The sequence below is a fragment of the Genypterus blacodes genome, unplaced genomic scaffold (assembly GCF_046128005.1).
Source record: "Genypterus blacodes isolate CSIRO-AG114 ecotype Tasmania unplaced genomic scaffold, CSIRO-AGI_Gbla_v1 ptg000291l_1, whole genome shotgun sequence".
NCBI classification, from domain to species: Eukaryota; Metazoa; Chordata; class Actinopteri; order Ophidiiformes; family Ophidiidae; genus Genypterus; species Genypterus blacodes.
The window spans coordinates 604,107-628,102 of record NW_027467082.1 but is presented as its reverse complement, the minus strand read 5'-3'; the positions used below and the strand labels follow the sequence as shown (position 1 = coordinate 628,102).

At 39.4% G+C, this 23,996-nt stretch overlaps 2 protein-coding genes and 1 gene segment (V, D, J or C); all 3 read right to left on the bottom strand.

The window, feature by feature from the left end:
• Nucleotides 1-10,900, bottom strand: part of LOC142988006 (uncharacterized) — a 28,006-nt gene extending 17,106 nt beyond the window's left edge. The window contains exons 1-2 of the mRNA XM_076137002.1: nucleotides 10,824-10,900; nucleotides 10,410-10,723 (exon numbers count right to left, since the gene is read on the bottom strand). Of these exons, the coding sequence (XP_075993117.1) occupies nucleotides 10,410-10,723; nucleotides 10,824-10,863 (354 nt within the window). The 5' untranslated portion in view covers nucleotides 10,864-10,900. The remainder of the gene's footprint in view (nucleotides 1-10,409; nucleotides 10,724-10,823) is intronic.
• LOC142987991 (immunoglobulin heavy constant mu-like) lies at nucleotides 2,270-6,437 on the bottom strand. The segment is given in 8 exon segments: nucleotides 2,270-2,335; nucleotides 2,528-2,670; nucleotides 3,129-3,467; nucleotides 3,578-3,883; nucleotides 4,016-4,300; nucleotides 4,421-4,717; nucleotides 5,622-5,715; nucleotides 6,195-6,437. Coding segments are annotated over 7 exon segments (1,479 nt in total).
• An 11,972-nt stretch (nucleotides 10,901-22,872) lies between the features above and the next one.
• The window catches only part of LOC142988007 (uncharacterized), a 41,848-nt gene continuing 40,724 nt past the window's right edge, over nucleotides 22,873-23,996 (bottom strand). Inside the window, exons 13-16 of the mRNA XM_076137003.1 lie at nucleotides 23,659-23,973; nucleotides 23,297-23,584; nucleotides 23,024-23,178; nucleotides 22,873-22,948 (exon numbers count right to left, since the gene is read on the bottom strand). Of these exons, the coding sequence (XP_075993118.1) occupies nucleotides 22,940-22,948; nucleotides 23,024-23,178; nucleotides 23,297-23,584; nucleotides 23,659-23,973 (767 nt within the window). The 3' untranslated portion in view covers nucleotides 22,873-22,939. The remainder of the gene's footprint in view (nucleotides 22,949-23,023; nucleotides 23,179-23,296; nucleotides 23,585-23,658; nucleotides 23,974-23,996) is intronic.

The window sequence follows — 23,996 nt, the reverse complement described above, 5'->3', positions numbered from 1 at the left end:
ACATCGTAGCTATTGAAATCTTGCAGTGCTGTTCTGCTGGTACAATTGAAATAACTCCGAACATTACACTGAATTACACTGAAATATAAATGTGAATGCAATGTGGAGCAAAAAACATGCAACTTAACTTGTCTGATTTGTGTTGTGCACATAACTGCAGGGGAAAGCGATTCTCAATTGAACTGAAATGAGTCATGCTCATCATTTATTCTTTTTATTCTTTACATACTCTTGATTAACAACAGCAGACGTGACACAATTGTTGTCACAACTTGGTTTTTGTTATGGTGTGTAACACTGTGTTGTATTGTATTGTTGTATTTCTTCTGGCTGTGCTTTAGGATCTTCAGTGTCAATTAAAGCTTGAACACTAATCATAAATACGTAAGTGTCGTGTGCTTTTCTGACCTTCCTGTGCTTCTTTCTTTCTTTTTAAAAGCTAGAAGTAAATAAAATTATAGCTTAATGATGGAGGTCACAAAATGAAATAGACATGGTCAGAACCCTAAAATGTCCTTGATGTCCAAATTCTGTAATTTCTCACACTCTACAGTTACACCTTTTTATACTAACTGGGAGTATTGGCTCATTAGAAGTATTAGTAAAAGTAGTAGTCTTGCTAAAAGTACTGGTAAAGGTACTACTAGTTGTAGAACTGGTATGAGTATTGTTTTATTGTTATATTGTTGTATAATAGTAGTACTAAAAACACTTCCTCATAGTGGTAGCAGTCCTAGTATGAGTACTACTACTATGAAACGGTTGGCTTGGTCAGTTTGGTCACTGTTTTGGCAGAGCTTGGACGTCCTGGGCCTCTGGCCAGTACAAGTACCTATACTAGTATAAGTAGTATTAATACATTTTAATGACATGATCGTTTGCTGTGGATTAACATGTGTATGAAGTATGCACATGTATTTTTCACCTATCTGTCACTTTTAATCTAGCTAATACTGCCCCCTCCTGTACGTCAGGGACCCTGTACTCATGAGTCACTGGGGAGGCTTGTGTCAACACAGTCATTACAAATATATAACCGTCATTCTATATTTGTTATGACTCAGCACTGAAAAATACATTAAGAACAGGATAGATTTTACCCTTTTTTACCCTGAAAATGTTTTATTTTGGAGACAAACAAAACAAGAATTTTAAAGGAGCAATCATTTATTTTAGAAAATTATTCTAAAAGCTGTATAAATGTATTTATTATGTATTTAGATCACATAAATTATTATCATGATGATTTATAGAACAGAGACGTTTGTGGAAAAAAGCTCTTTTTTTTTGTGAGACTAAATGTTTTGTCCAGTCTAGCAAAACATGAAAAGTCTAGAAGTCCAATGAAAGCCAATAAAAAAGAAATTACAATTACAAAGTCTACTGCCAGCACCGTTCTATTGTAACTGCCTGATGCTGATGTGACTTTAATTTTCATCCACTCCATTTGTTGGTATCTTCCATGTTGTCATGCAGCAAAGCATCTTAAAATGAATGTGTAGATTTCCTTAGTAACTGTTCTCACCACTAAAAAGGAAAACACATCAAACATTTATCTTATATGCACTGAAAACATTTATTATGCCATCCAGTTCAACACAACGAATACATCTAAGCTTAAATATTGCACATCCACTACCATACGCTGTAGTCAATGTACAAAAGAATAAAAAGAATAAAATACCATATGTATATGAAGATCTATCTATGCTATGGCTGTCATATGTAATTGCAGTAAGACAATCAGCACAAACACTTGATATACCAATGGACACACACCAAATGATGTTTGTCTTGTTTCGAGGAAGGTTATTTGTAGCTCTGACTGTTTGTGTGTGGGGTGGGGGAGGGAGGGGAAGCTCTCTAGGGAAGATATCTTTAGAAGCCACAGGAAACACAAATACCTCCTTCACTTAACTGATAACAGAAGTGAGAGCACAAAAGACCTCAAAAGCATTTACAAAGACAGTATCATACCAAGTTGGAGTCATTTACACGTTTGAACACATGTTACATCTGTATTCAGTTGTCTCTCCCCCTTAGTTTAAGAAAGCCCACTTACAGACATGGCCATAAAAGCCCAATAATAAATGTGGTGATATTTACTTTACAAACTGCCACAGATACATCTCATTTACATATCAATGGAATGTTAATTAACAAGTTGAAAGTTGTTACAAAAACTAAATCATTCCTTAGCAACATTAGGTTTGGGTATCATTTCATATAGGAAATATAGGTAACTTTGTTTTGCTTGTTTTTCTACGACTTCCATTTGTAAAAACAAAAAATCCAAAATGCCGATCGGCTACGACTCCCTTTACTGTCTCTGCATCTGAAAGAAACAACGAAAATGTAGTTAAAAAACAATTTAAAACTACAGCTAAACAGTTACAAATAAAAAGCAGTCACCCTCGCACTCGTGATTAACCCCTGCAGGCCCCCCTACAAATCTACAGGCTGTCCCCGTCTGTCCCATATTGTTCTTCTTATTGGTGCTAGAAGCTGCTTCCTGTCATTCGTTTACCTTGATCAGGCTGAATATCATGGTATAGGAGAGAGAGAATATGAAGAGGAATATGAAGGACGAGGCTGTGGACCACAGACTGCTGAACTCATCATAGTCCACGTCATTGTCTGTGCAGTTTAGAGCACAATCCGTAGGCAGCTCTACGAAGGAGAAGGTACATGAGATTAGCTGAGGTATTCTGTAAATGTGTATGTGTGTGTGTTTTATATTAGTGAAATTATACCAGAATTTAATCTTGGAATATGTATTATAGTATTCATAATATAGCAATTAAACTACTTGCATGATCAGCATGTGTGAAACTGAGTACAGTATGTGAGCTCTCTGCTGACACAAACCTTTCACTTTCTTTGCTCTTACTTTGCATTTAAGTCAAATCAAGGACATTCAACAAAAAGCGTCTCCATGCTGCAACATTTATTGAAACACGTATCACACTGACAATGCAGTGACTTGCACAGGTACAACATTAAGCACATAACACGACGACAAAAACCAAAGTGACACGTACAAAGCCATCACAGAGTGAACGTTTTCCACAGAGAGACAGAAGGGCAACATACACAAAAGACCACGTCTAAAGGTGAAGCCTATTTACTTTCACATGTGTTACTCTGCTCCTTAGACACTCCTCTTGGTTTGACAGCATCTTTGGCGCCAGCATACCAAACATTGCAGGAGAAAACTACATTCTTTTCCCACTTTTCCTTGGTGGTGGTGTAAACATTTGTAACCGAGAAGCCATTTTGGGTCTCCCTTGGTGGGAAGGTGATGCCGTCAGTGTAGCTCCCAGTCTTATTGCCAACTTGTTCTGACCAGGTGATGTAGTAATCACACTGCGAGGCACTGGAGACCAGACACACCAGACTGACGGAGCCTGATTGGCTGATTTCCTCCTCTGGAGGCACATAGACTGTTACTTTAAGGTCCTTTCCATCTGAAACAGATATTTGGTTTACCATGGAGGCTGATATATGAGCCTTATGCCTATATGACATGTCTGTGTGTGTAGTTTAGTGAGTATAGTAACATCAGATGGCAACATACCTCCTTTGTGGAGAGAGAGATCTTGAATAACTGGTGTCATGTCCTCCCACAGGGCATAACAGCGGACTTTGTTAACAGTGGCCCAGTCTCTGCGAATCAGCGTGTTGGTTTTGCTGTAAAGTTTTCCTTCCTTCTTTAGCGGTAGATTTGTATCACTGCTGACATTTTGCCCATTAACCTGCCAACTGATTCTAGTGTTGGATACAATGTCGTTGTCCACTCCAGTAATGGTGCATTCAAACTCTGCCTGGTTGTTCTTGAAGATCACGTGTGCTCTTGGAGGATGCAGTGTCATTGTCACAGGAGCTACAGGAGGGAGTGACAGAGAGAGAACACACGTCCATATCCACATGACAGGAGAAAGACACCATTCTGTCCTAATCCTTTCAATGCTATATAGATTACTTTCAGATAGTGACAACCTGGCTCATACTGTACCTGTTGAGGCTTTCTTTGTAATGGTTTTTCCACTGTGAATGACCTCACAGCTATAGACATCGTTACTGTCCCACTCTGTCTTGTTGACCTTCAGGACACTGACAGCAGAATGGAGGGAACCCGTTTTCAGGGTGGACCACTTGTTGAAACCGTTCAGCTCTTGGTTATTTTTCTTCCATTTGACTGACAAGGTTACAGGGCGAAAGGTTTCAATCATGCATATGAGGGACTGGGTATCTCCATTTGGCACTGAGAGTAAAGTTACTTCTGGGTGAAATACAGAATCTGAGAACAAGGGGAAACATAGGTATAGAGGTCATTCATTGTCAGATATAAATATCAAAATGATTGTCTTCAATGAGTATATAAATCTTAGAAAGACGTAACATTTTTACTATCACATACTTTCTACAGTCACTGTTTGAGGGGTTCCTTCATGATTTACAGAACAACGAAAAGAGCTCCTGGAATCCCATTGAGATCTCGCTACGTGGACCAGGCTGACCCCCGTATAAGCGTTGTTCCTCATAACCGAGGGATATTGTTGAGAAGACAATTCGCTGCCACTGCTACTCGTCCACTGAAAAGTGACAGCTTCTGGGTAGAAGCCATATGCGAGGCATCCCAGTGTGATTGTATTTCCAGCCCCAGTGCTGCATTGATGCAAAGGGACCACAGACGGTGGTGTTGTTGGGGTTTGAACTGTGTAAAGAAGTTGTAAAAGGTGTTATAACACATGAATACAAAGACATCTAAATTTAAAAAAAAAGAAAGAAAACTAAATGCACACAGATATTTACATTCAAACACAATTTATCGAATCTCTCAAACTGCATTTTTGTCACTGTAATCATATCAACAATATTAGTATCACTATGTTTCAACATGCATCTGCTGTAGAGATCTTTGAAAAATTTAGAAATTTCAATTAATAATTTCACAAATTACAATTACAATATACATTTGAAATAATTAAAAAAAATGGATTAATGGCAAGTTGCAAAAACAGAAGACTTATCAAATCAAAGTTATTTTTGATTTAAATAAAGGAAGATTACTCAAGAAAAACATTAACGTGACACAGTTTCATCGACGTCCACAGGACAAACAATTAATTATTTGAAAATGTAACGTTTTCAGTGAAATAATTCATTGAAAACGTTCCGATGATCAAGTTTGACCTGTAGTATATTTGCACTTTGTCGTTTTAAAACAAGTTTCTTGAAAATATTTACTTGCTGGTGTCTATTCAATTGTTAAGTGAAGGACGTGTTTTAGATTTCATATTTAACAACTATTGTTTACACACAGTATACTAAAGAAAACAAACTAAAGGATAATAAAGGCTCTACACAGATGCAGACATTCATCACCAGCAGTTACATTTTACCTTCATAAATTAATATCAAACTGTATAGTAACGGGTTTTTTTCAGCTTTCTAAAAACCTGTTGCATCAAATATCTTTCATCTGTCTAACCTTAACCGAAAACCACAAAGACACCAAATCTGCTCTCTACCCTCAGGACACTTGACCTTGACACTTTCAAGGTATAAATGTAAAATATCCTGGTGAACAGTAGATATTCTGATCAAACGTGACTTACCTGAAGAAACGGTGACTTTGGTCCCACGACCCCACAGGTCAAAGTAACACAGTGATACATCTCCATTCAGTGCTTGAACAAAAACCCTGAGCATCTAAAAACCACACTAAAACTTCAGTAAATGCATGAAATAAACAGTAACATGGTTTATCATGTGGGTAATATAATATATTACAGTCATCCTAAATGTTTTAATGTTTTATTGATACATGAGCAGATCTATAAGTAACATTTACTGGAAGACGTATTCTTTTATCTGTGTAATAACCCAAACTTTTGCCTACTAAATAACTCACAAACATCATGACATAAGCGTTACGTCATGATATAAAGACAAGATACACAAATATGTTTTTCCTCTCCGATTTTCTCATCACAAATGTGCATAAACTTGAGGTTTTTGCACTTTGGTTTTTGTAAAGGCATCTTTCTTAGTGGACCCCATAGTGCCACAATGATACACACTGATACAAAAACCAAACTCCACTGGAAATCTCTCATGCACAGTGTTTACAATAGTGATATACTACACAAACTACAGTATAAAGAAGGATTAAAAGACATATTTCTTACCTGAGGGCTCTGCTATAAATAGAACATTTTTCAGTTTTCAGTTGAGCTCTGTTTTCCTGTTGTATAATTGTGTAGCTTCCACACACTCACAGAGTTCTGCTGCTGGGTGCTGACTGTAGCTAAAGAGCATACTGTATACAAGAAACACAAAATAATGGATGGATATTTGGGTGGATGAGTGGAAAGAAAATGTAGGAATAGACTGGCAGGAGGTCGAGCGGTTAGACATGCAGACAGACAGATGGATGGGTGGGTGGATGGGTGGGTGGATGGGTGGGTGGGCGGGTGAATGCTCTGTGCTTGACTTGACAGAGTACAGGAGGGTGAGAAATGAAGGATTTTGCACAGCTGCTCAATCTACTCCAGTCACTGTGGCTCTCTAGCACAATAATAAACAGCAGAGTCTTCAGTCTTCAGGCTGTTCATCTGCAGATACACCTGGTCCATGTTGTTGTCTCTGGAAATGGTGAAGCGGTTCTTCACAGACTGGGAATACGATATAGTGCTACCACTCGGAGCAGAAATGTAGGCGATCCATTCCAGTCCTTTCCCTTCAGCTTGTCTGATCCAGCCGATATCAGCGCTAGAATCTGATATTCCTGCATATGTACAGGTCAGTTTGTGAGAGTCTCCATGCTGCTTTACCACTGCTTCAGACTGAGTCAGAGTCTGAAGCAGTGAATGAAAGATATGTTGCGTCCTTCACCAGTCAAAGCTGACAGCATTAGAAATGTGACACACGTAGCTGAAGCCATGATGATCTGCTCAGGAGTCTGATCTCACTTCTTCAATGTCATGTAAAATGTTTGCTTCAATAAAAACAAATAGCACAAAAAATAAATAAAAAAATGATTCCACCAACAACACCTGAGGAGGTGCAGTGTCAGGAAACTGTATGTGGATTATAAAGGAAGAACATTATGGACTTGTTGTGTCTTTACCATGAGCTCATTTGTTTCTGAGGTCATTTTATACAGCTGAAGCTTTTCATGATTGAAGACAGTGAGTGTTCTCAAAGTGTGAGTTCAGTAGGATTTTGTACAGCTGCTTCACAACTTCAGTCACTGTGGCTCTCGAGCACAATAATAAACAGCAGAGTCTTCAGTCTTCAGATTGTTCATCTGCAGATTCAGCTGCTGTCTGCTGTTGTCTCTGGAGATGATAAACCGGCCCTTGACTGACTGAGAGTAGTAAGCATTGCTACCACTATGAGTAGCAACCCACTCCAGTCCTTTTCCAGGAGCCTGTCTGATCCAGCCCATCCAGTAGCTGCTGAGTGTGAACCCAGAGACTGTACAGGTCAGTTTGTGTGAGTCTGCAGGGTTTTTAACCACTGCTTCAGATTGTGTCAGAGTTTGAGCAGCAACACGTCAAGATAATAAAAGATCATTATATACATTGAAGTGCATTCTTGACATCATTGGAAACATCAGATCCAGATGTGTAGAGCTTCACCTGCCCAGCAGACAGCTAAAAGCAGCAGTCCTGTCCTGTAGTCCATCATGCTAAAGTGTGTGTCCACTGTTCTCTGTCAGCCTCTCTGCAGTCACATATGTAGAGGAGGAAGACATCCAAGTTTTGCATTGACTCCTCCTCACAGGGAGGAAGGACACAACTGGACTGGACTTTGCTCTCAGTTGCTGTTTAGTCAAAATGTAGAACTGCAAAATTAATTTTGTTCATATATTTACATATAAGAAACTTACAGGATCTTTTTATACACAAAGCCTTTGTCACACAGCACAACAGCAAAGATCACTGGTTGATTTTTTTGTCATTTCATGACCATCAATGTACAACAAACTCATTCTACCCTTCATAGGTTTAAACAGGAAAATATGTTACATTTGTATCTGGAGGAATGAAACTATTCTCTAAACTTCTGTCTCCAGTAAAACATTATAAAATAATAATAATAATGATAATAATAATAATTATATATATTTATATATATTATATAATGTATCATTTCTACATTATATATGCTAATTACACAAACAAATCAATAGTTCAATATAAATAGTTTAGAAAAAAGAGAGTGGGTCATGATTAAACTACTCTGATGTCAAATAACTGACAACAACTGACATACATTCCAGTGCTTCAGCTAAATAGAGGAAGTGGTTTGTGTATGTTGTCTCTGTTACTGTTTCCCACTGTGTTCCTCTTGCACAGTGATACACTGCAGTGTCCTCGGCCTTCAGATGGTTCATCTGTAGGTAGACTTTCTGGCTGGAGTCGTCTCTTGAGATGGTGAATCTGCCCTTGACTGACTGGGAGTAATAGATGGGAGAACTATCTGTGTGTATGAAAGCGATCCACTCTGGTCCTTTACCCGCAGCCTGCCTGATCCAGCTCCCACTGAGCTACTAAAACTAAACCCTGAGGTTGTGCAGGTGAGTCTGTGGGATTCTCCAGGTGTTTTGAGCACCGGTCCAGACTCGGTTATGCTCCAACCTTTAACACCCGTGCAAACAAACAGAGCAGCGAGCAAGAGCGTTAGCTTCATGTCAGCCATGTTTACAGCGTGCTTAGTATGGCTTCAAAGCAATGAAAGCCCTTTAAATATGATGGGAGCTGTCTCCCTCACACAATTTGTTTATTGCAAACTCCTCCCACATCTCAGCCAGCATCTGTGATTCCATGCATCTGGAGCAAAATATCATGCAAAACAAAAGAACATGTGAGTGTTTACAGTGGTGGTGTTATTAGTGTTGGTTATTCTATTGTTCAATATCAGGTTCTGGTTGATTTTCACTTAATTCCTTTGCCTAAATATGAGAGATATTCTTAATTTATTAACTCTATCATCTTTTGTTTATTTGTTCATGTGGACATTTCATTATCAATATTTTCCTAAATATGCGATATTCATTTTATTTTTTATTCTATATCTTATTCCAGCTGTAGCTCTGGCTGGTATTTTGGGCTTAAGAGGAAGAAATATAAAACTTTGTACAGTATTTAAGGATTCAAAGAGCTGTCAGTGATGTGAGACAGTGAGTGTTCTCAAAGTGTGAGTTCAGTAGGATTTTGTACAGCTGCTTCACAACTTCAGTCACTGTGGCTGTCGAGCACAATAATTAACAGCAGAATCTTCAGTCTTCAGATTGTTCATCTGCAGATACACCTGCTGTCTGCTGTTGTCGCTGGAGACAAACCGGCCCTTGACTGACTGAGAGTAGTAAGCAGTGCTACCAGTATGAGCAGCAACCCACTCCAGTCCTTTTCCAGGAGCCTGTCTGATCCAGCCCATCCAGTAGCTGCTGAGTGAGAACCCAGAGACTGTACAGGTCAGTTTGTGTGAGTCTGCAGGGTTTTTAACCACTGCTTCAGATTGTGTCAGAGTTTGAGCAGCAACACCTGTCAAGATAATAAAAGATCATTATATACATTGAAGTGCATTCTTGACATCATTGGAAACATCAGATCCAGATGTGTAGAGCTTCACCTGCCCAGCAGACAGCTAAAAGCAGCAGTCCTGTCCTGTAGTCCATCATGCTAAAGTGTGTGTCCACTGTTCTCTGTCAGCCTCTCTGCAGTCACATATGTAGAGGAGGAAGACATCCAAGTTTTGCATTGACTCCTCCTCACAGGGAGGAAGGACACAACTGGACTGGACTTTGCTCTCAGTTGCTGTTTAGTCAAAATGTAGAACAGCAAAATTACTTTGTGTTCATGTATTTACATATAAGAAACATACAGAATCTTTTTCTACACAAAGCCTTTGTCACACAGCACAACAGCAAAGATCACTGGTTGATTTTTTTTGTAATTCTATGACCATCAATGTGCAACAAACTCAATCTACCCTTCATAGGTTTGAACAGGAAAATATGTTACATTTGTATCTGGAGGAATGAAACTATTCTCTAAACTTCTGTCTCCAGTTGTAAATAACAGTAACAATAATGATATAATATCAGTACAGCTCAGATTGATGTTGAAGTTTTGAATCATCAATCTCTCCGTCTCTTTGTTTATTTCCAATAACTTAACTAGTTTTTATTGTGGTTCACTAAATTGATTCTTCAAGATAATCATTGATAGATTCATATTTATACTTTAATAATTAAATGTATAAAATGAATACATTATACCTTAAATGTGTGTATATAGTGTATGTTGATGCAACATGAAGTACTTTTGTGAGATCATTTCCCTGCTTGTTGTCTGTGGAGGTTTGGTCACAGCTGCTCCACTGTCTTCAGTCACTGTGGCTCTTCGAGCACAGAAGTAAACAGCAGAATCCTCTGCTGTCAGGCTCCTGGCCTCCAGGTACTGAGTGCTGCTGGGCACATCTTCAGTCAGCGTGAAACGGCTTTCAAAGGAGCTGCTATAGCTAGCAGAGTTTGAACCTGTGTTCATTCTTGCCATCCACTCCAGAGCTTTCCCTGGTCTCTGCCGTATCCAACCAATATAGTAATCTGTCATGTCAAACCCAGATATGACACATGACATCTTCACTGTCTCTCCAGGTCTCTTCACCTGAGAGGGAGACTGGTCCAGTTTGATGTCACCTAACACTCCTATAAGCAAAGAAAAGGACATCCATCAAATGTTAAACTCTCATGTGAGTCAGTGACACAGAAAGCTTAAAGTGTGTAACTACACAAATCCCTGACTTACCATGAAGAGTTACTAGAAAGAACAAACTGCACACAATCATCTTATAAACAGTGGGATGAAGAGTTTTCTGCTCAAAGTTCCAGTTGTTCTGTCACAAATGTCACTGGTTGTCGGTATATAAAGAAGGAAGAGTTTGCATAGACCGCCCCCTACAGGTTTAAATAGAGGAACATGTTACACAAACAAGTTTCACTGTTCAGATCTCAGATGATGATGTGTGAGTCACAGCTTTTGTAGATATCACACATGTTTTTGAGTTTTTGGACAAAGATTAACAGTTTCATCATAGTTTCATTCAGATGAGTCTATGATCAACCGCATGTTATCAAAGATCTGTTAATATTGGGGACATGAATCTGTAATGCACTCGCACTTTATTGATCTGGGCTACAAGAAGACAGACATCAATAGTCTCCTATCATTCACTTCTTTATTTGTCAGGAAGAAACACAATCACACTAAGTTCTGCTTTGTTTATTCCTCTGTGTCTCATTGGGACAAACACACACAGCTGCATTCAGTCCTCAGTCTCTGCCCTGAAAGTGCTGCTTGCACAGGATGTGTCTCCAGCTGAGGGGTTTTTGTGCAGGTCCACTGATGGTTTGTATCATTGTGAGTCTCTGGCACAGTAATAAACAGCAGAGTCTTCAGTCTTCAGATTGTTCATCTGCAGATACACCTGCTGTCTGCTGTTGTCTCTGGAGATGATAAACCGGCCCTTGACTGACTGAGAGTAGTAAGCAGTGCTGCCAGTATCATGATAAGCAACCCACTCCAGTCCTTTTCCAGTAGCCTGTCTGATCCAGGCCATCTCATAGTCACTGAATGTGAATCCAGACCCTGTACAGGTCAGTTTGTGTGAGTCTGCAGGGTTTTTAACCACTGCTTCAGATTGTGTCAGAGTTTGAGCAGCAACACCTGTCAAGATAATAAAAGATCATTATATACATTGAAGTGCATTCTTGACATCATTGGAAACATCAGATCCAGATGTGTAGAGCTTCACCTGCCCAGCAGACAGCTAAAAGCAGCAGTCCTGTCCTGTAGTCCATCATGCTAAAGTGTGTGTCCACTGTTCTCTGTCAGCCTCTCTGCAGTCACATATGTAGAGGAGGAAGACATCCAAGTTTTGCATTGACTCCTCCTCACAGGGAGGAAGGACACAACTGGACTGGACTTCCTCCTCATCTTCATATTCTCTTGCATGTTTGCATGTCTTAAGAAGAATAACTATCAACATTAACATAACAACAAGCCTATAGGCCTTGAATAGTTAATATACAGTTCATCATGTCCCAGGTAACACACACATAGTGTTTCTCAAAGGCAACGTGGGACATCTTCAACTCATTCAATTCTTTTAATCTAAATCCAACCTATAAGTAATGACCTCTACATAAAAACAGAGCAATCTCTCCGTCTCTTTGTTTATTTCCAATAACTTAACTATTTTTTTATTGTGGTTCACTAAATTGATTCTTCAAGATAATCATTGATAGATTCATATTTATACTTTAATAATTAAATGTTTAAAATGAATACATTATACCTTAAATGTGTGTATATAGTGTATGTTGATGCAACATGAAGTACTTTTGTAAGATCATTTCCCTGCTTGTTGTCTGTGGAGGTTTGGTCACAGCTGCTCCACTGTCTTCAGTCACTGTGGCTCTCGAGCACAGAAGTAAACAGCAGAATCCTCTGCTGTCAGGCTCCTGGCCTCCAGGTACTGAGTGCTGCTGGGCACATCTTCAGTCAGCGTCAAACGGCTTTCAAAGGAGCTGCTATAGTCAGCAGAGTTTGAACCTGCGTTCATTCTTGCCATCCACTCCAGAGCTTTCCCTGGTCTCTGCCGTATCCAATGAATAAAGTAACTTGTCATGTCAAACCCAGATATGACACATGACATCTTCACTGTCTCTCCAGGTCTCTTCACCTGAGAGGGAGACTGGTCCAGTTTGATGTCACCTAACACTCCTATAAGCAAAGAAAAGGACATTTATCAAATGTTAAACTCTCATGTGAGTCAGTGACACAGAAAGCTTAAAGTGTGCAACTACACAAATCCCTGACTTACCATGAAGAGTTACTAGAAAGAACAAACTGCACACAATCATCTTATAAACAGTGTGATGAAGAGTTTTCTGCTCAAAGTTCCAGTTGTTCTGTCACAAATGTCACTGGTTGTTGGTATATAAAGAAGGAAGAGTTTGCATAGACCGCCCCCTACAGGTTTAAATAGAGGAACATGTTACACAAACAAGTTTCACTGTTCAGATCTCAGATGATGATGTGTGAGTCACAGCTTTTGTAGATATCACACATGTTTTTGAGTTTTTGGACAAAGATTAACAGTTTCATCATAGTTTCATTCAGATGAGTCTATGATCAACCACATGTTATCAAAGATCTGTGAATATTGGGGACATGAATCTGTAATGCACTCACACTTTATTGATCTGGGCTACAAGAAGACAGACATCAATAGTCTCCTATCATTCACTTCTTTATTTGTCAGGAAGAAACACAATCACACTAAGTTTTGCTTTGTTTATTCCTCTGTGTCTCATTGGGACAAACACACACAGCTGCATTCAGTCCTCAGTCTCTGCCCTGAAAGTGCTGCTTGCACTGGATGTGTCTCCAGCTGAGGGGTTTTTGTGCAGGTCCACTGATGGTTTGTATCATTGTGAGTCTCTGGCACAGTAATACACAGCAGAGTCTTCAGTCTTCAGATTGTTCATCTGCAGATACACCTGCTGTCTGCTGTTGTCTTTGGAGATGATAAACCGGCCCTTGACTGACTGAGAGTAGTAAGCAGTGCTGCCAGTATCATGATAAGCAACCCACTCCAGTCCTTTTCCAGTAGCCTGTCTGATCCATCCCATCTCGTAGCATGTAGACGCTTAAGATGTTTTCATTCATATGTTTCATCTATCTATCTATCTATCTATCTATCTATCTATCTATCTATCTATCTATCTATCTATCTATCTATCTATTTTGATATGTTAATGTCCTTTATTCTTTATTTGTTTTGTGAATGTGAAGTATAAACAGCAACTCTTCACTTGGCTTTGTGTGTTGAGTGTTTGTGTTGTTCTCTCCTGTGTCTCTGTGGCTGTGGAGCACAATAATAAACAGCAGAATCTTCTGTTTTCAGGCTGTTCATCTGGAGATACACCTGCTGTCTGCCGTTGTCTCTGGAGATGATCAAGCGGCCCTGGATTGACTGAGAGTAGTAAAGTGCTGTCACCATCACTGATAGAAGCTTCACACTCCACATATTTTACTATCAGTTACACTTTTTGTTGTCACATTGTCTATCATCAATGTGACATCAATGCACCACAGATGAACCTGTTTTTATTATTTATGAATATTATACATTTATCCATATTGTCTCTACTGATTATGGCAATTTTCATCAGAGTTTTCTATCAAATCCAGCTTTTTATTTGGCCTATGCTTGTCATGATAACTCATGATTATAATATTCATCATTACACTTTCGTACATGCAAAGTCATTCAACCATAAGCACAGCTGTTTCTTTCACACTGACTTCACATCAACTAAGGAGCAGTCCTCATTGTCTTCATTTACACCTCCTGCTGCCCCCTGGAGGTCAATATATAAAACACTTCTTTGGGTTTTTGTAAAGCCTCTCTCCTTGTTCTCATCACTGTGAGTCTCTGGCACAGTTATAGACTGCAGAGTCCTCTGGCTTCAGGTTGGGCAGTCTCAGATATGTTGTGCTTTGGGCATCATCTCTACTTAATTCTAAACGTCCTCTCAAACTGCTGACATACGTGTTGCTGCTTGCAGTAGAGTAACTGCTCCCTATCCATTCCAACGGTTTTCCTGCAGTTTGTCTTATCCAGGTCATAACACAGCAGCTAAACGTGAAGCCAGATCCCCTGCAGGACAGACTGAGAGTCTCCCCGGGATTCTTCACCACTGAACTGGAAGGAATGGACTCCATACTCTGACCTGTGCACCCTGCTGAGACAAAGAGAGAGAGAGAAACAGAGAGACAGAGAGAATGACAAGGAACATAAGACAATGATCAATGAAATGTCCTTCTATCACTGAGTGATCATGAATCCATGTTGGCTCTTAAAAAGTCCAATCAACAAGAGGAGAACTCACGGGACAGAGAGAGAGCGAGAAACAGAAGAAAAATCATCTTTTGACCTCTGAGGCTCCACACAAACACAAGCCCAGTGAGCAGGACAGAAATATACAACACACACCAGAGATTTGAATCAGGATGTCTTGGAGGGAGTGGCTACAGGGAGGCAGTAGCTCAGTGGGTAGAGCTTCCGCTTGGGAACCGGAGGGTCGCCGGTTTCGAGCCCGTGCCGAGGTGCCCCTGAGCAAGGCACCGAACCCTCAATTGCTCCCCCCTCTACGAAGGGTGGTAATGTAATGTAATGTAAGTCACTTTGGATAAAAGCGTCTACCAAATGCTCGTAATGTAATGTAATGTAATGTAATGCTACAGTACTGCCACTCATGTACAGATTCTCTGTATCTACTGGATACACAGAAGCCAGAGACTGGAAGGAAGTTCACTTTGCATAGAAAAGGACACTGACAGGCTATAAAAGAGGCTCCAGGTCAGACTGTCCTATTACAAGCAGACAGTACTTGGATTGTGTGTATGAGTCATCTTTTAATATTTCAATACTTCCCCCAGAAAATGAATTTATTTTTCATACATTAACTGAAACTGAATGTGTTGCAGGTCCTGCTGTATATGTTTAGATGATAATGTCCCTTACTCTTTATTTGTTATCTACATCTGAAGTGTATCAAGTATGTCACAGAAAGGAAAAACAAGATAAATGATTAATATGTGATCATGCTCTTGTCTCAGACCTTCAGTTATTATTCAGTTCTCAACTAGTTTTAACTTGAAGGGTCCTTGACTTCAGATTTTAGGAAAATTTCTGGGATTCATCATTGTGATTGTTGTTGTACAGAGTGTTGCTCTCTCCTGTGTCACTGTGGCTCTCCAGCACAATAATAAACAGCAGAATCTTCAATATTAGAGGTTGTTGTAGTGTTTAGTATGGTGTTGATGTGGAGATACACCTGCTGCTGTCTGCTGCTGTCTCTGGAGATGATAAACAGACCTCAGATTAACTGACAGTGCAGCTCCTGTATATATACCTAAGTATAAAGACATTAACTATATGGGTATGTATGATGGGTATATCAGCTCAGTGTAAGGATGAGTACAGTAGGACTTTGTCCAGTTGCTCAGCTAACTTTAGTCCCTGTGGCTCTCCAGCACAATAATAAAGAGCAGACACAGATTAACCTCTGATTATTATTCATGAATATTGTGCGATTATGAAAATTATTTCTTTATTGATTATGGAAAATGTCTTGCTTGTCATTATAACTCATGGTTATAATATTCATCATTACACTTTCGTACATGCAAAGTCATTCAACCATAAGCACAGCTGTTTCTTTCACACTGACTTCACATCAACTAAGGAGCAGTCCTCATCGTCTTCATTTACACCTCCTGCTGCCCCCTGGAGGTCAATATATAAAACACTTCTTTGGGTTTTTGTAAAGCCTCTCTCCTTGTTCTCATCACTGTGAGTCTCTGGCACAGTAATAGACTGCAGAGTCCTCTGGCTTCAGGTTGGGCAGTCTCAGATAAAGCATGCTGTTGCTATTATCTCTTGTGATTTCTGCACGTCCTTTCACACTGCTGGCATAAGATGTTGAGCTTCCACCGGTGCTAATATACGCCAACCATTCCAAAGCTTTTCCTTCAGCTTGTCTTATCCAGTTCATATCATAGCTACTGAAGCTAAAGCCAGTACCCCTGCAGGAAAGACTGAGAGTTTCCTGAGGCTGTTTCAACACTGGAGTGGAGGGAATGGACTCCATAGCCTGGCCATTCACAGCTGCCAAACAACAAGAGAACAGACAGAAGGTGAGAAAAAGGAGAATAAGGAGGAACTGTAAAACAACCAAAAACCTTTTTTCCTCTTTAAAGCAGCATGAAGCGTCACACACTCACAGGGCAGGAAGAGAGCTGTCAGCAGAAGGCACAGTTTGTTGGCCATCCTAGAGTTGAAGATGTGAAGTCAGCTGCTCCACACAGCACAGTGAGACAGCCAGTCAGTGTGAGGACAGATGTAAGCACTCTGCAGCTCTGTATTTGCATTGTGATGAAGGTCAGAGGTTATTCAAATACACCTTTACATACAAATGATGACATCACAACTGCCGGTGCTCCTGATCTTTACAAAGTGCACGCAACCAAAGATATAAGAGCATTTGTCTGTCTGATGGATTTGATTTTTGCGCCGTAGTCCTGCTGTATATGTGTTGATGATAATGTCCCTAACTCTTTATTTGTTATATGAATTTGAACTTGAAGTGTATGAAGTATGTGAAGGAAAAGTAAAACACAATAAATGATTACAATGTGTTGATGCTCTTGTCTCAGACCTTCAGTTATTATTCAATTCTCAACTAGATTTAACTTGAAGCGTCCTTGATTTCAGATTATTGGAAAATTACTCATAGATGTGCGATTCATCATTGCTAATGTTTTTGTTTGTGATGTAGACCAACACAGTTCTTTTCAGAGTACTTAACTTAGTAAATATATATTCAGAAATATTTGTGTTTACTTGACTACACATCCAAATTAAAATATATATTTGTAGTCCATTATTTTCAAACCTTTGATGATGGATGGATATTAAGGCCACTGTGGTACAAAAAATGAAAAAGAATTGCAATGTTGGCAAAAAAAAAATGTGAATGAAATATTTTAGATAAAAAGTCAGAAAGTGACAGAGATTACATCATATTATGGTAATTCAGATTAAATTCAGGCCGGAATCAAAAGTTCTGAATGTCACCAAGAGGAGAAAGAGATTATTTTACTTTCAATACTTGAGTACTGTTATTATCCACAAAATACTTTTGATACTTGAGTAGAAATAACATCAACATCTAAGTTCATTTTACTCAAACATTTTTCCTCATTGATGTATTTCACTTGTAACAAAGTCATTTTGGAATGAAGAATAAATGATGAATCTATACTTTAACACAAGTGCAGCTTCCAGGTTCTTGCTCCTCCATGTTGTATCTGTAATAGTTATATTTTCCACATCACATGAAGTTCACTTCACAGTTCTGATTCAGTGAACAATTCATGTGTTTATGCTCTTCATCATTATTAACGGTGATGAGTCAAATGTTGCTAAAGAGACTTTTTGGAGATTTCAGATTCACTGAGTGTCCAGTCACTTTACTACGCTGTCAGTTAAATCATTCATAATTTTTGATGAATCATCAATTAAAATTAAATAACATTAAAGAAAATATCTGCATAATTGAATAACATTCAGTGGCCTCTAACATGTTAAGCAGGGAATCAGTCTTGAATGATTGTGAGGTCTCATAGCGCCTCCTCTGGTAGGTTTGTGGAACTGTGCAGACACTGAGGGGTTTTTGTGCATCATTATCATTGTGAGTGTCTGGCACAGTAATACACAGCAGAGTCTTCAGGCTGCATATTCTGTCCGTTCAGAGTCACTGTCTTTGTGGACGTTTCCAAGGAGATACTGAACTTGTTTTTAAGTGAATCTTTGAAGTATTATCTCCATCACTACGTTTCATTCCAATCCACTCCAGTCCTTTCCCTGTAGGCTGTCTGATCCAAGCTGTGTAATAGCTGCCAAGATGATAAGTGACCTGACATCTGATGGTCAGCTGTTGACCTGGCTGCACACTCACAGAGGCTGGCTGTGTCAGCTGTTCACACCTCACACCTGTGAAGAAAAACATGTTCAATCTTCAGTCGGTGTTGAACAGAGTGAGACCTATAAAAGAGTCTCAGTGAAACTCACAGGATCCAGCAGACAGCAGCAGCAGCAGCAGAGCTACAGAGAACATGGTTGGTATTGAAGGTGATCTGCTGGGAGCTTCTCTCCTTCTGCCTCAGCTGACAGCATGATAGGGAGAGTTTATAGCAGACTGGAAGGAAGTTCACTTTGCATAGAAAAGGACACTGACAGGCTTTAAAAGAGGCTCCAGGTCAGACTGTCCTATTACAAGCAGACAATACTTGGATTTGTTTCAGAAGTTATCATTTAATATTTCCATATTTCCTGAAGGAATTTTGTTTACTTTTCAAATATTTGCTTAAAATTGCACTCTGTATGAGTACTGCACTGGAGTCCTGCTGTATGTGGGTTGATGATAATATCCTATACTCTATTTTTGTGCCAGACTGGTTCAGGCCCAGAAATGACATCATTCTTTGTCTGAACATTGCAGTAACACTCCTGCCTTCAACAAACTATTTGAACACTGGTGTAATTCCCTTAAGAGTCCTCCTCTAAGTTAAAACTGATAATAATTTTTTTTATACGGTTTCACATTCTTGTCTCAGATCTTCAGTTATACTACAATTATCTACTGGTCCCCGATACATTCAGGAACCTTGACTTCAGATTACTGACAAATTATGATTCAGGGTCAATGTGCAATTAATGATCATTATCGTTTTTCCTTTGAACTATCACATTCATGTTTGTTCACATCACAGCAAAGGTTTCTGAAAATGTTCATGCTCTTAATTAACTGTATAAAAGTCACTGTACAGCTCTTCGTCAAAACGTGTGGATTCGTGTTGGTCTGTATCCCCACCTAGAGGTGAAAACGATCATGGGCACGGTGGGTTCTACTCCCAGACATGTTGGTTGTATTGATTTCCTGCATTTCACTTCGGTGCAAAGGTAAAAATGGCTGACAGAGACGGAGCAAGTTGACTTCTGTTTTTCTTCAATCGGAAGTTACTTTGGTGGTTTAGGTGCAGTTTTATGGAAACATATCATGAAAGCCCACGTAACAGGAAACAAACTAACTGCAAATACAGCTGGTGCTTTCATTTTGACTTTGTGTCAGTTGTGTATTTGTGTTATGTGTCCAGTTGTGTTTTTTATGTCTTTTCTACATGTTTTCATAATAAGGCTTCCACAATCGCATAACCATAATAACTGTATTGATGTTTTGTTTTTCATTTAGTTGCATGGATAGTCGATGTACTTGCTAGGATGCACTTTAAATTATAATTAAATATGATGACTTGCTCTTTATGTGTCGGGTATGTTCATCGACATTGTCATGCTGTGCTGTGATTTATTTTAGAACTTCCGACTCAGAAGTTCTTACTTGTTTTTCTGGCAGAAATGTCCCACCCGGACTCAATCCGTCATGGTTTAAACCAGATTATTATTATTTATAAATTACTGGGAAATGTGTGTTGCTGTCTTTCGATAACAAGATGGCGGCAACAGCTAGGACCAAACTTTGCCTTAGCTGCTGATGTGTTATTGTCTTATTTAGAGGTGGTTTTTCGGACTTGTGATGCTTCTTGCTGAATGTTGAAGCTCTTACATGATGCTTACGCTCTGCTGTTCTATATAACTAGCTGTGGTATATAACTAGCTGTGGTTGTTAATTTCTTGGCTGTGTGTTTACCTTTTATGTTCATGTACAGCTGGAAATGTACAGCACATGCTTCAAACCTTTTTCATTGCATATATCCTGCTTCTCATGAACGCTGTTATCAAAAGTTTAGGATGTTGGGACTTCAAAATGACGTTCACCACTCTATTTGTGATATGCTATTATCCTAAGCCTTAACGAAGTGTTGAATGTGTTGCCGCTTCCGGTAAACCACACGAGCAGCTAACATATGCCTTCCAAAAAACAGTCCAAGTTTGCTAGCGTCTGTCTTCATTCACCTGGAAATGTATTGGCTAATAGTGCTCTGGTGACACCAACAACCATTAACTAGATTTACTATTGCACTTGACTTTTAACGAGCACTGAAATTGCAACACTTGTGTAGTGTACTGAAATGTCATTATTTTCATCCAAGCAGTTGGAAACTTGAGAGCAAGTAGGCTCGTCTCTAGCATTGACAAATTGTGCTATCATTACTTATCATGCTATCATTAAGTTCCAGGTTTAAATTCTGGGGTGAGTACTGTGGTTTTTACTACACCGTTCTGCAAGTTTTCTGCTCTTCTATGTAGGCTGAAATCCCAAATAACTGATATGTTATGTAATCTTCTCCTAGATCTTTAAGCGTTGGTTCTCTGGGCCTTTAAGGCTGCATGAGTCCTATAGAGGAGTTAGCGATGACTTCACCCAAATCATTTGAGTCACACCCCTTTGATGGAAATAGATTTTCAATTTCACAAGTACATTTTAGTTTAACAAATACATTTTAAACATAAACCTTCTTTTCCCCCTTCATTTATTTTTATTCATTAACTACATTCACCCATCACCGGGAGACATATTGTACATTGTATTTGTCAGTCCAAGTGTAAACACACATCGGCAGGATTTCACAACAGTCAAACCGGTGGGACAAAACCAAACCACACTTCTACTGAAAGTCGACTAGATGGTGCTATTTGACCACCTAATGAGCAACACATCAGCTCATCACACACTTCATGGATGGGATCAGGTTCACAGGAAAGCCTCACAATGTGAAATCCAACAACCATATTTCCGCCATCCACGTAGCACATTATTCTATGTTTAAGGTAATTGTTGAATAGAAATGTGCTAAAGCAGACGTGATGGGACAGGGTGGTCATCTTTCCTTGGGAAAATGATGGAAAAGAATCACAACTGGAGGATAGCACTCCATCTCCCATTTCCTATGCATGGGCAATTTCTTAAAGTTATGATAGAAACACAGTATCTCCAACATATTTCACATCCATGATAGATATATATATATATAGATCTATATATCTATATATCTATATCTATATATAGATCTATATATAGATATATATGTATAGAAACAGTCTAATGCATAGATTCATGAATAGATGTGTGTGTGTGGTGTGTTTTGTGCTGATGACCAACAGGTGGCTCTGCAGCTCTATCACAGCATCACAGCCTATAACCTCCTCCTATAAGACTCCTGTCACATCAATCTCGTTTTTCTTTACTATTTAAGTGTTGTTTATATATGTAACCTGATGAATAAATGACTCTGATTTGTATGTCTGAAGCATACTCTGTATTCTGTCCATACACATATGGAACAAAGAAGTCATAACCCTTGAAGGCTCAGATTTAGAGTTGAGGCTTTCATTTCTTTATGTGAGACATTAAAAATACTATATTCAATATTTGATACACTGTAGATATACAGTCAAATGTGTCTAACAGTACATGTATATACACTGGGCATGTGTGTGTATGTATCCAAATATAGCATAGTGTTCACTTTGTGTTTTTGTCTGTCTTTTCCCCTCTTGGTAATAGGACTTGTAGCCACATGTGAGCATTATTTCATTATTTCAGCATTCATTCAGTGACTCCATCCCACCACCAGCGTCACAGACTTGGGCCGGCTGCCACAGGGTCCTCTGCCAATAAAGGCCACGCACTGTGCCAGATGACTCCAGAGGCAGCCAATGGTTAGCCTGGATGAGCTAAGTGTCATCCCTCCCAGATGTGAATTCCTTCAAAGCCGCAAGCTACACAGCTCTTACTCACAGTGAGTGTGCATATATGTAAACTATTGAAAATGGAGCACACAGATATCTCTCATGTCATGGGGATGTACCTTAATCTTGACATGTAAAAGTCCTCTTAAGACCTAACAGCACTGGCAAGCTGCAGCTCATGACGAGCATTTCATCTGGGAAATGTCAAATCACTACTGCTTCATGTAGAGCTATAGCTCACTCTTCTGGACAGTTTGAGTAACACAGAAAATGTTGGTACTGTGCCAGTGCACACAATGATTTGCATAAGTAACTTTAAAACAACAGACATGGAGTTTTGTGTCATAATGCATTTAATCACTGTATTCAAGAAGGCAGAAATGTGCTATTTTTCTCCAAAACTTTCTCCCGTTATGATGAAAAAAAAACACACACAAAATAACATGAAAAAACTAAACACAACTCAATATGTGAAGTGTGACAAAAATGCCAGGATTCTTTTGTTAAACCATGTGCCCTAAAAAATAAAAATCCATATCAGGGCCAGGAAATAGTGATCATCATCCCTCTGTGCTCCTCATCATTTGGTCTGAAATGAAAAAATCAGAAAATCAGACGGGATCTGTTGGACGGTTTTATATTCAAATTGAACTGTCAATCTCACCTTGATGAGCGTGACTAAGACATTATAGATGATGGACACAAGGAAAAGGAAGAGGACTGTGAAAACCATATACATGTACACATTCTCCTCCTCCAAGTCCCGGTTGACATCAGCATGCACGTTGTAATCAAAGACAGCACTTGTCTCTGGGATCACTGTAAAAGAATCATGTTGAGAGATGTCTGTTAAGTATGATCAACATTGACTTTGCTACAGTACAAGCTAGATAGTTGCATGGGAGTAAACCATTTCAATTTATGGAGCAACTGGCACCTGGTTTAGATATATTCAGGGCTATGGTGACAGTAGTGTGTGTCACGATGCAGTTGTAGACCACCCCAGATGCCCAAATGCCTGGGTCCAGACGAAGCCGGCTTTGGATGCTGAACTTTCCCTTTGGCCCTTGGTGGGGTTCACTGGTGTTATAGTCCAACAGCTCTGTGGTGTCATCCAGAAACCAGGTAATGTTGATGTTTGCGGGGCTGAAGCCAAACACCAGGCACATCAGCTCACCAGCGCCATGGAACAAGGTTGCAGAAGGTTGCGACGGGGTTACTGCAGCTGGGAATACACACATTGGTATGAATTGATGCTGGGGAGCTTCACGTTACTACAGCTATTGACTCTTTACTCACCAAAAATATCTGTTATTGTTCTTTTGAGAGGAATTTCAGATGATTCATGTTCAACAACACAAGAATACGATTCCTGCTCCTCTGTCCTGGATGCGTTGAGTCGACTGCTCAGTGAATAAGTGCTGCTCCCTGTGTATTTCCACGTAGGGCTGTTGGTGTAGTGAGATAAGGGTAGCTTGTCTCCCTCTCTCTCCCAGTACACTATGACATTGGATGGGAAAAATCCCGTAACCATACAAACCACTGTGAGCATGTTTGATGTTGTCAACTCAGACATTGTCGGCTGAATTATCTTCAGCATTGGTGGATGTAGGGCTTTAGAAAAAAAGAATGCACAA